This window comes from Pipistrellus hanaki, assembly GCF_964339955.1.
Source record: "Pipistrellus hanaki genome assembly, chromosome: 14".
In the NCBI taxonomy this organism is placed as follows: Eukaryota; Metazoa; Chordata; class Mammalia; order Chiroptera; family Vespertilionidae; genus Pipistrellus; species Pipistrellus hanaki.
In genome coordinates, this window is record NC_140516.1 from 33381498 (window position 1) to 33394702 (window position 13205).

General features: G+C 32.8%; 1 protein-coding gene across 2 annotated transcripts in view; it reads left to right on the forward strand.

Annotated features, from left to right (window-relative positions):
• EXOC6 (exocyst complex component 6) overlaps positions 1-13205 on the forward strand; it is a 112935-nt gene that overhangs the window by 45867 nt on the left and 53863 nt on the right. For both annotated transcript variants that reach the window (XM_084904317.1, XM_084904316.1), the window contains exons 8-14: positions 1293-1361; positions 1477-1560; positions 3311-3357; positions 3480-3600; positions 5663-5734; positions 10955-11052; positions 12017-12122. In XM_084904317.1, coding sequence (XP_084760443.1) covers positions 1293-1361; positions 1477-1560; positions 3311-3357; positions 3480-3600; positions 5663-5734; positions 10955-11052; positions 12017-12122 — 597 coding nt within the window. The remainder of the gene's footprint in view (positions 1-1292; positions 1362-1476; positions 1561-3310; positions 3358-3479; positions 3601-5662; positions 5735-10954; positions 11053-12016; positions 12123-13205) is intronic.

Below are 13205 nucleotides of genomic sequence, written 5' to 3' on the forward strand. Positions count from 1 at the left end.
CCCTGTTTTTACAGATCTATGTTATTATTACTTGTATTTGTTTCTATCATTTTCCCTAATAAGTAATATTATAATAAAAATAAGTCTACTCTGGGGACTCATGAGCATAGAAATATGTTCCTTTAAAAATCATTTATTTCTCAAGTTTGAGAAACTTTATACTACTCTATTTCATCTATTCTGAGGTGCAACTTCTCAGAGTTGATATCATAGTTTCAAGTGCCAGTGTTTTTCTTTTTTTGTGTTTTATAAAATAATAATGATTATGTCTTCAATTTGATGAAGTAATGGTAAATCATATGACTTAGCTGCATAAGAGCAGGAACTTTGTCTATAGCTATACCATAAATCCATCTTTACCAAAAGTAATAATAAGGTAGTCTCTTATCTGTAACAGTTTTTCTGGCACCCTACCAAGTATGTTGAAGACATAAGTTTCTCTCCTTTATTACCTTACTAGAGGCCCAGTGCACAGATTCATGCACTGATGGGGTCCCTCAGCCTGGCCTGCGGGGATTGGGCTGAAACCAGCTCTTCAACATCCCTCAAGGGGTCCTGGATTGTGAGAGGGTGCAGGCTAGGCCAAGGGACCCCACCAGTTCACAATCTGGGCTGGGGAGGGACTGTGGGAGGACTCCAGGGCATGTCCAGCCCATCTTGCCCAGTCCCGATCAGCCAGACCCCAGCAGCAAGCTAACCTATAGTTGGAGCATCTGCCCCCTGATGGTCAGTGCATGTCATAGTGACTGTTCGAATGGTTGGACACTTAGTATGTTAAGCTTGTATTATCTGTCTATCTATCTATCTATCTATCTATCTATCTATCTATCTATCTATCTATAAAAGCCTAAGTGACCATTATGATTGAACAACTGGAATGACTAGAATGACTGGTTGCTATGATGTGTACTGATGACCAGGGGGCAGATGCTCAGCACAGGAGCTGCCCCCTGGTGGTCAGTGCACTCCCACAGCCAACCTCCCATGGCAGGCAGCTGGCCAACCTCCTGCAGCGCCCCCCCCCCCCCCCGCACGAATTCATGCATCGGGCCTCTAGTATAGAATAATCTAAAACAGCCAGTGATGATAAATATACACAGAATGAACTACTGAACTAATGCCAGAAGAATGTAAAAAGGGCATTATATTTTTAGTCTATGTTTTCTATAGGTGATAAATGTTACAACATGAAGTTAATGCATCTCCTTGTCTATCTTTAAGTTTACATTATCTATCAGAGAGTGGACTAGTAGTTTGACCTCTAAAATTTTTAAAATGGTATTATTTTTCAGGTCTTAACTGTTCAAGAACTCGTTGATTTTTCTCCAGTTTACAGATGTTTGCACATTTATTCTGTTTTGGTAAGTATATTTGTGGTGTGTGTGTGTGTGTGTGTGTGTGTGTGTGTGTGTGTATGTGTGTATGTATGTATGTATGTATGTACGTGTTTTCATTACTCTGTTGGTTTGATTTTAGGGTGATGAGGAAACATTTGAAAATTATTATCGAAAACAAAGAAAGAAACAAGCAAGACTAGTATTGCAGCCCCAGTCAAATATGGTAAGTATATAAAATTTTTGAATCGGTCATGTTGTCACTTTTTATCTCCTTACCTGCTTTAATTTCTTCAGAGCTTGCATCGCTATTCATTTAACTATAAATATTTATTGAACACCTACTACTTTTAATAATTGGTTCAGGTACTGATGGTACAACAGTGAGCAAAACAGATAAGTCCCTTCTCTCATGAACTTACATTCTATTGGCGAAGGTAGACAGTAAACAAATAAAATAGACAGTGAATAAATAAAAGGATAAACAAATAAATATATGAGGTGTTGGGTGTGATCATTAATTTCTTACAACATGGTGGACTCTGTATCTTGATTAATTTTTTTAAAGTATTTTTTAAAAATTGTTTTTTTTTAGAGAGAGGATAGTCAGAACAAAAGTATAGTCAGAAAAAAAAAATGTAGTGAATATGGAACTATTTCATATGTTGGTTTTGGTGATAGTTACATGACCAGATATATTTATGAAAACTTATAGTGCATGAAAAGAGCGAGTTTTATTGTATATAACTTATACCTCATTAAATCTGACTATAAAACAAAGAAAACAGGAAAACCTAAATGAAGGCAGAAATTGAGATAAGTTTAAACACTTATTATAAGCTTGCTGATATATTTAGGGAATAATAAAATATAAAGAATGGCAAAAAATGTAAAGAAAAATCAGGTAGAATACCTAGATATTAAAGATATATTAACTAAAATTTAAATTTTTATGATAGGTTTAACAGTTGGTGAATTCTCTTTAGTTGATCTGAAGAAATTATCTAGAAAGCATCACAGAGAGACAAAATGATAAAAATAAATAAGAGCCAGGGTATACAGAGAGAAGGTCTAACATATTTCTTGTTGGAGTTTCAGAAAGAGAAGATAAAACAAATGGGACAGAGGAGTATTTAAAAACATAATGGCTGAGAATTTGCCAGGACAGATGAAAAATAGAAAGCTATAGAGTCAAGCCTAAGGAATACCAAGTAGCTTTAAATAAAAAGGATTTATTCTTAAAGACCTTACAATGAAACTTCAGAACACCAAAGATAAAATAAAAGTCTGAAAAACATTATCAGCTGACTTGATTAATTGATGTTGACTGAATACTTTACCTAAAATGGTAGACTATGCATGGTTTTCAATTAGAATTGGAATGTTCACTAAGATAGATCATATTCTGGACCATTAAATACATCTCAACAAATGTAAAAGACTTGAAATCATACAGAGTATGTCTTCTGACCGCAAGATCATTATCTATATTAAAAATATAAATAATTATAAACAATTTGCAATTGTAGATTGTAAAGAGTTTGACATTTATTGTGAGTCAGAAGAAAAGTCAGTAGAAGGTTTTTAGCAGAAGATATGTGATCTCTTTACTATTTGGAAGTATCATTTTAGCAGGTCTCTGGAGAAGACTAAAGATCAAGCATGAAAGCTAGGGAGACTAGGTAGGAGAATGGTGTAATATCCCAAGTGAGAGATGATGGTGGCTTGAATTAAATGCTGAGGGGGTGGGCAGTTCTGAGGTTATATTTGCTTTTTAACTTGTTTATTGTCTGTCTTATTTTTAATGCAAGCTTCATGAGGGTAAGGACTTTTTGTTATTTATCAGTGTATCTCCTGGTGCTTTAAAAATGTATGCAGCATATAGTAGGTTCTCAATAAATATTTATTAATAAATGTAGTGACTTTTTTGTTCTGGTATGTATTGGTTTAAATTGATTTTTATTTTTCATTTAAAGCATGAAACAGTTGATGGCTATAGAAGATATTTCACTCAAATTGTAGGGTATGTATCTAATATGGAAATAAGTATTATTTTTATATTATGTTAAATGTCAGAACTAATAATTTTGTATTTGGTTTTGAATTTTTTTTAACACATGTTATATCGGTAATTACTGTTTTTAGGTTCTTTGTGGTTGAAGATCATATTTTGCATGTGACCCAAGGATTAGTAACCAGGGCATACACTGACGAACTTTGGAACATGGCCCTCGCAAAGATAATTGCTGTCCTTAGAGCTTACTCAGTAAGTTAGACAGTTTATGTTACTAAATTTTTAACTTACTTTCAGAACTTCTGAGACAGATATTGTCAGAAGAAAACTGTACTGCTATCATTCTGCATATAGTTAGTAATTGCTCAGATTTGGAAATAGTACTGTCAGGATTTCATTTGCTGAAATTGGGCTGTGTTTTGCAACTGACTGAGGCTTCCTAAAACATTTTTAATCCAGTATTATAAAAAACGAAGAATTAAGCTGGTCTTATTAATCTCAACTGACCTCTTTATTACATCACTTAAAAACACCATGAATGAAGGGTTTTTAATTATCATTCCAAATCTTTGCTTCCAAAATAAATTCCATCATTAAAACTCAAAAAAAAAAACAACCCCACAAAAAAACCCCCAAAACAAATAGAACTTGTTCTTCAGTGTTAATAATTTGTTTCCAGTAATGCGATTATAAATTTTTAAAAATTTGACAATATGCATTGTCAAATTTTGAACTCATTTGAATAATGGAAATTTATGTACTGAGATATTTTTAATGAATAAAAATAAAATGATTCAGTATTTTTATAATATGCTTCTTGTGGAAATAATAAATATGTTAGTATTATAAATACTACTGAAATTAATGATTGCTCAGTGTAGACTTTTTCTTAAGACAATTTCAGTAGTTTACCTTCAGTAAAATCCCTTCATACTTAAAATTTTATAACCTTATTTATAATTTTATTATTGAGAATATTGAAAATATTTTAAGAGAATTATTAGCTTAATTGATATTTATATTATAAACACACTGCATTTTTATTTATCAGTAATATAGATTCTTAATACACTATTTTCCAGTGAACTAATTTTCCTAACATATTAATAAAAAACAATATGTTTTATGGTTTATATACAGACCTGCTCTGAATATGAAAAATTATAAGTATGCTTCCTATTAATTCCATGACATCAAATACAATGTCATAATATGTTGTTAGCAGCACAATCTACAATAGCTAGAATCTGGAAACAGCCTAGGTGCCCGTCAGCAGATGATTGGATCCAAAAACTATGGTACATCTACACAATGGAATACTATGCTGCCATAAAAAAGAAGGAATTCTCATCATTTGCAGCAACCTGGATAGAACTAGAGAACATCATGCTGAGTGAAATGAGCCAGTCAATGAAAGAGAAATACCACATGGCCTCACTCATTTATGGATATTAAAAAACATTATAAACTGACAAACCAAAAGATAGATATAAAGACAGTAAAGCAACAAGCAGACTGTAAAATTACAGCAGGGAGAGTAGGGAGATCTGGGGGAGAGAAGAGATCAACCGAAGGACTTGTATAAATGCATATAAGTACAACTAATAGACACAAAACTCTGGGAAGGGAGGGTATGTATGGGAGGGGGGGGGGCAATGTTAAAATATGTACACAGATAATAATTTAATAAATAAAAAAAATAGAAAAAAAGGTCATAATATGTTGAATGCAATATATCACACTAAAATTTTTATTAAATACTGTTAAGGGGACAGCAAATTTCACTATTCCTTTAAAATTAATTATTTTCTTTTGGTTAATTATTAATAAAATACCGAAATTGTCATTCTTACATTAGAAAAAAATTATATATTTGTGTCTCTTATAAGGCAAATATTTGAGAACTAAAAATATGAGTTATATATATTTATATACACATAGTTATATATATACATATACATATAAATATATAGATGTAAAATCATTTTTTCATTTTAAAATAACTAGTAGAAATATGAGTGTCATTGCTTTAACCAAAGTTTACTATGTGCACATTTTAGGAAAATCTTTTAATATAATACAGATATTTAGATATATTATTTTAATGATCTTTCCCTAAAAAATTTTACTAATTAGAGAAAGCCAGCTGTGGATGTAACTAACAACCAAGATTCAAAATTTATTGTAAGTCTGGCAGAGTAAAGGGATAAAAAAAATCAGGTTTCAATTCGTAGTTTTTAACCTAATGACTCTGGGTTTTTTTATTTGTTTGTTTCCACTCCTACATCTACCCTACCTCCCACCCCTGCCACAGTCTTATTGCACTGATCCTGATCTTGTTCTGGAGCTGAAGAATCTCATTGTAATATTTGCAGATACTTTGCAGGTGGGTGATACTCTAATATTCAATTAATGGCTATTTTAAGCAATTAAAGATTTACAAAAGAATAGGCCATGCTCATTTAATTTATTGTGGATTAATGGTAGCAAAATAGTAGTAACCAAATGTTTATTTATATATTAGTATTTACCCAGAACTTTCATACTGCTTCCTTCCTTATTATGAACCTTGGACAGAGCTCATGGAATATTACCATCTTTTTAAATATTGGTCAGTTAGAATAGAAAAACTATTTTTGTAGTTAAAAAAAATATACGGTGCCCTGGCCAGTATGTCTCAGTTGGTTGGGTGCCATCACGTGCACCCAAAGTTTACCTGTTCGATTCCCAGTCAGGGTGCATGCCTGGGTTATAGGCTTGATCCCCCAAAGAGGACATACTGGAGGCAGCCATCAATGTTTTGCTCTCACAGTGATTTTTTTTCTCTCTCCCTCCCTCTTCCTCCATCTCTCTCTCAAAAATCACTCTTAAAAATATTAAAAAATAAAACAATCTAGCAACTTTATTTTAAAACAAACAAGCAAACAAACAAAAAAACATGGTGCAGTAGAAAGAACTCTGTACTAGAAATTAGGAGATACAAGTTCTGCCTTAGGACAGTGATCATGGGCCCTGGAAGTCACATAAACACTGAGTTAATTTTCCGCCTTTGATGGTGAATAATTGTATATCTACAAGTTTTCTAAACTATATCCTCATTTGTGAAAATAGATTTATCACTAGTTTTCAGAATTGTTTTGAGTTTTAAATGTGATAATTATGAAAACGCATAGTTGGACAGTTGTATTCACTCATTTCCTTCCTAATTTCAGATGTGCTATGACTGTGAGCAGATCACTTTACTTCTTTAAGTCTTTTTTTAAAACTAAGATTAAAATTGAACTATCTGAAAAATCAGTGTCTTTGTGATTTTTCAGTATCAAAGTTTTAAGCTCATCCTTCCTCCTTTGTTCATAAAGAATTGATTGCATGTTGTTTTCAGGCTTAACCTTATGTGATTTTTTAATGGTTGAAATGATGTTTTTATGAAATATAGACTAGCATTTTCCAAAGTGTAGTAATAGTTGTTACCTAGATAAGAATTCTCTGGTTAAAATGTTAGGGAAATGTTAAGTAAAATAAAACAGACTTTTACATTAAAAGCTTTTCTCAGCAAATTTATACTATGCATTTTCAAAAGGAAGGTGATTATGCAGCATTTTCTCAATATATTTGACCATTGAATCTTTTCATCCCTTATAGCATCTATTAGGTTTAGAGCTTTATAAAATACCAGAGACCCTGTGCATGAATTCATGCCCCGGTGGCGTCTGACCGACCTGCGCTGATCAGGGTGGGGGTGGGACTGATTGGGAGTAAGGCTGGCCAGGCGGAGGAGCTGCAGGGAGTTGGCTACCCAGCCCTGCCCCCTGGTCGAACTCCCGGTTGAACTCCCGGTCGAGGGGACAATTTGCATATTAGGGTTTTATTATATAGGATAATTTGGAAAATGCTAATTTAAATTGTTAGCTTTTTCACAAGAGTCTTTCCATTCTAGAATAATAATTTTCTCATTTATTCTTAAACCTAAGAAGATTCTACAAGCTCCTTTAATAAATTATTTTATTTGCTTTATATCTTTATTATTTGTATGACTTATAAATAATAGAGGCCAAAATAATGTGGGGGTTTTGTTTTCATAAGTTTTGTGGCAAATGTATCTCTGGGAGGAAAAAAACAAAAAACTTTTGGTAAGTTTTATTGGAGACTGCCTTAATTTTTTAGGCTTATCTCTAAGTAACTTCAGGGAATTTTGCTATCCTAATGCTTAATGCTCTGCAATTCAAAGTCTAGTCAGGGGATCATACCCTGCAAATCATTACTAGACTGCAAATTGTTATGGATCCATAGTAAAAAGGAACATTTAGTCTGAATATAAATACAACCACATTACAAAGTTCAGCTCAATTGGCATTTTTTATAGCAGGACTTTCTTGATGTAGGTAGTAGCAGCATTGATTTATATTTTTCCAGTCTTATTGAGAAGTTATTGACATACATCACTATATAATTTTAAAGAATAGAGCCAAGATGATAGAATTTACATATATGTTGTGAAATGATTACAACAGTTTGTCCAGCTAACATCATCTTCTCATGTAGAAACAATAAAAAGGAAAGTAAAAAGGAAAATATTTTCTTTTTGCAATGAGAACTCCTAGGATTTACTCTCTTGTCTGTGAATCATGCAGAACTGTTAGTTATAGTCATCATGTTGTACTTATAACTGGAAGTTTGTAACTTTTGACTTACCTTCCTCCAGTTTCTCCTCATCCTACCCTCCATTTCTGGTAACCACAAGTCTGGTCTCTTTTTCTATGAGTTTTATTTTGTGGTGTGTGGTTTTTTAGATTCACATATAAGTTAGATCATATAGTATTTGTCTTTGTCTATCTTATTTCACTTAGCATAATACTTTCAGGTCTATCCATCTTGTTGCAAATGGTATGATTTCCTCATTGTTTTATGGCCCAATAATATTCTATTGTGTATATGTATACCACAACTTCATTATCCATTCATTCGTTGATGGACATTTAGGTTGTTTCCATTTTTTTGGCTATTGTAAATGCTGCTGCTATGAACATAGGGTGCAGATATCTTTTCTGAGTGTTTTCATTTCTGGCAGTGGAATTGCTGGATCATATGGTGGTTCTATGTTTAGTTTTTTTGAGGAACCTTCATGCTATTTTCCATAGTGGCTGTACCGAATTACAATCCCATCAACAGTGTACAAGGGTTCCCTTTTCTTCACATCCACTTCAGCATTTATTATATCTTGTGTTTTTATAATGGCTATTCTAACAGACATGAGGTGATAGCTCATTGCATTCCCCTATTGATTTATGTGCTGGTGCAAGCTCCTTATCTCTTTGTAAACCATAACAAACTAATCCTAGACTGGAACTTTGAGTACAGCTGAATCCAGAGAGTATTTATGTGGTTCCAAGGAACTCTTCAGAGAATCAAAGAAGAGTAATTGATAACATTCAAGTAATAGAGGCACTAAAAAGTCACAGTGTTGGGTGTATAAACCCTCATAAGTATACCTTTCTAATCTTACAGCTTTGAAATAAGATTCAGGAAGACATACCAGTCCTTACTTATTCAGAAATCCTGCAGTATTTTAATTTCATTGAAAATTGACAAGCTGAGCATTAGGTGGGTCTTTTATTGAATGAGTAAACACTGGCTTTTCAAGTTATAACCATTAGTTGAAGAATTGGGGAGGGTCTTTTCATAAAGAACATTGCATGAGGTGGGTTGAACAGCTTGATGGTGTCAGAAACTATATATAGCCTATGGGTATAAGCAAAGAAGGGCAAAACAGTGGTCCTGAAACTGACAAAGTAGTTTGGCCCAGACTGGCACACCTTGTGGGACTTCAATAAGCCATCTATAGTTTTTTGGTTTTTTTAAAATATATTTTATTGATTTTGTACAGAGAGGAAGGGAGAGAGATAGTTAGAAACATCGATGAGAGAGAGTCATCGATCAGCTGCCTCTTGCACATCCCCTACTGGGGATATGCCTGGAACCAAGATACATGCCCTTGACCAGAATCGAACCCAGGACCTTTCAGTCCCCAAGCCGATGCTCTATCCATTGAGCCAAACTGGTTTCGGCCATCTATAGTTTTTAACCAGAGGAATGGCATGATCAGATTTACACTTTTAAATGATAACTTTGAGAGTTTGGGCAGTAGATTGAGTTGAGACACATGGTTGGAATTTCAGCTTACAATGGTCTAGGCAAGACATGTTAAAAAAATGAAATAAAGCAGTGGCATTGGGAATATTTCTGGATGAAAGAAAGGTAAATGATGGAGAAGGATGATAGATTTGAAAGAGATTCGTAAAGGAGGTGAAATCAAAAGAATTTGGTGACTGATGAAATGTTTCTTTTCAAGTTTTTTTTTTTTCCTGATTAACTGGACAGATGATAGAATTATTAACAGAGATAGGAAATAAGAAAAACACTTGGCTTAGTTGGAATGGGAGGAATACGCTAACTTTAATGTACTTTCTGGCAGACTGACTGGAGGTGTCTAATAGGTGTTAGAACGAAATAAATAGAATTTACAGAGGTATAGCTAGAGATACAGATTTATTAATAGAATAATAAAGTAGTGTTTGAAGTCAGTAGACGTGAGATTGCCCTAGAAAGTTAGAAGAAAAGATTGAGGGATAGAGATAGGAGAAAATAAGGAAACTAGTTACATAATTTATAGCTAAGAAAATAAGGAGAGAGAGATTGTAGAATTCAAAACAGCGTTTTAAGAAAAAGAGATAAAGTAGAGTGAAATAATTTAATTTTATATTTGGGAGGTAATCTGTGTCATTTTGAGAGCAGCTTTAATACAGAAATGGGAATGGGAATTAGATTATTGTAGGGTTTGGCTATGAAAGGAGTAACAGGGAGGCAGCTGGCTGGGCGTTTTTCTTCTGTTCTTGATTTAAAGATGAGAGGTGATTTAGCATATTTATTTAGCCAAGAGAAAGGAGCACTGCTTGCTTGTGGAAGTTAAAGACATAATAGAGTGAATAAATAATCTGTGGTTCTAACAGGATGAGATAGGATCAAGAACTAAAATGAAGAGGTAAACCTTGACAGCTCTGTGAGATGAGTGAAAATGTTTGATCCTGATATAGGTAAGATTTTAATGAATTTGAAGTTGGAAAGAAATAGTTTTGGAGAGTATGTTTGAGGAAAAGATGCAAAATTCCTCTATGCAACAGAGTCACTCTAACATTGAAGGTGCAAAAGGAAGCGAGCATGCTTTAGACAGCATTTCTTGTATCCTATTTAGGGACCACTTCTCAAGACATAGTTATTTAAATAATCTTGAACTTTTTCACCAGTCTGACTTCTGATACTTTTTAAGGTTAACCAAGAAATCCAGAGTAAAGAGAGAGAGAGAGAAAATGGCAAAATTATTCCAGCTTCATAAAACTCTGTCTAGATTCTTTCTTACTTAATGCAACTTTAGAGTCAAAAGAATATCTTTTTTTTCCCATACAGTTGGAATGGCATATATTGTGATATAGTAAATGGTTACTTTAAAAAAATTCTCCAGTTTTCCAACATTAAAAAAAATGAATAGTCTCATTTAAAAATGAATATTTTAAAAATTAATGTCTGTCTGTTTTTTATGTGTGTGTTTTAGGGTTATGGTTTTCCAGTGAACCGGCTTTTTGACCTTTTATTTGAAATAAGAGATCAATACAATGAAACACTGCTTAAGAAATGGGCTACAGTTTTCAGGTTAGTCTGAGCCACGGTGCCTTAATGTGGTGAAAAAGATTGTCAAATGCTAAAGTAATTAATTTTGTGTTTAGCAATAAAAATGCTTATAATAACTTTTTATTGTAGTAAAATATACATAACATAAATTTACCATTTTAACCTTTTAGAAATGTACAGTTTAGTGGCATAAAGTACATTTATGTACTTATGAGGGCTCCTGGACTGCGAGAAGGTGAAGTCCGGGCTGAGGTACCCACGCCTCCAAGTGCATGAATTTCGTGCACTGGGCCTCTAGTGTCTATATAATTTTCTATTGCCATGAAAAAAATAAAAATTTCCCTTCTTTTTAAATTCTAAAAACTTCCTTTCCTTCCATCATTTTCCCCTCTCTCCTTCCTTCTTTTTCTTTCTTCCTTCATTTGGGGGAAAAAAAAGTCAATCATGAGCTCTTAGATCTATGTCATCCATAATATGATAGAAGTTATGTGTCAATAATATTTGATGAAATTAAACTAGAAAATATGTTAAGCTATTTATCCCAGCTTGGCATTTACCCCATCAATTTTTAAAACTAGATGGCAGACCTTATGAATACTATGACATAAGTCTTACTTTTTATAATATCTAAGTGAACAAGGTGATGTACTTCCATTAACACTCAGTAAAAAATCCTTATTTAAACTTTTAGTAATAACATCTTTTAGGAGCGATATTGGAACAATGTTATCTCAAATGGGTATGACAGGCTTGATGAATCATGTATTATAAGTATCAACAAAATTTTATATTTAGTATTTTAGAAAAAAGGAGGCAGCCAATTGGTTATTCTCTCTCATCATTGATGTTTTTTTCTCTCCCTCTCCTTCTCCTTTCTTCTCTCTGAAATCAATTTTAAAAATGCTTTGGTAATAGTTGTGAATTAAAAAAAATATTGTCCTTCAGCCCTCTGATGATAGTTCAATTCCCGCTTCTTTTTTAACAGGGACATTTTTGAAGAAGATAATTATAGCCCCATCCCTATTACGAATGAAGAAGAATATAAAATAGTCATCAGTAAATTTCCCTTTCAAGATCCAGACCTTGAAAAGGTACAAGCTAGTTTTTAATTCAAGAATTTTCTTGAAAATAAACTTAGGGTATTTATTGCTATAGAATATTAATCTGACACTGTAAGTGAGAATGTATTTTACTGAGGCATTTTTTTGTTGTGTTATTTAAGAAAATTAATTATGTTTTGTTAAAGATTATGTTACTACTATGACTGTTACTGTTTTGGTGAAGTTAAGAAGGGACTTTCCTGGGGATGCTAGCAACAGTTGTCCCAAATGTTAGGTGGTTTCTCTGGGCAGGTGTTGCTAATGTTGGGTGGATTCCAAATTAGATATATTAAATGTTAAGTAAACTATAGGAATAAGTATATTCCAGGGGAAAAGAGGAGTATTTCTTTGAAATGTCTATCACTGTTGAAGATCTTTTGTGGCTTTTTTTTTTATTATTATTATTTTTTTTTTTACTAGAAATGTACTTCTACAAGAAATTAATCTTGGTTAAGTAAGAGTGAAGGCAGTAGCCACATGTCTATTTCTTTCCTTAAGTAGGAATATGTATTTTTGAAATCAAATGTGTGAATAAAAGACGTGATACAGAAAGGAAATACACCAGCATGTAGAGTATTCTGGGACTACTGTGCATATTATTGCACATGTGTGTATACATATACAAACATACATGCTGTACCTATCTAGTATTTCTAGGTAGAATCAGAACTCATGGGAAAAGGGTATCATATTTTCTATAATTGTCACCTTTTTATTCCCTTTATTCTTGTTTTTTTTTTCTCCTTACCATTCTTTATTATTTTTTTCAACTGTTTATAATTTAGTCATTTTCTATGTTCTTATCCCTTTACAATGAACAGAAGTGAATTCTGAGTAAAATCTGTGAATGGTGATTATAAATTTTATGTCATATTTTTATGTATATAAACTAAGCATATTATGTGTAATAGTCACTAAATATAGGACCAAGTAATTAAATGCATAGCTTTTAAGTTACAGCTAACACTGACATTGCATAGCTTTTAAATTACAGCTAACACTGACATTGTATAACACTGACATTGTAATAGCTAGATTCTAATTCACACAAAAGACCAAAATAATTATTCTCAG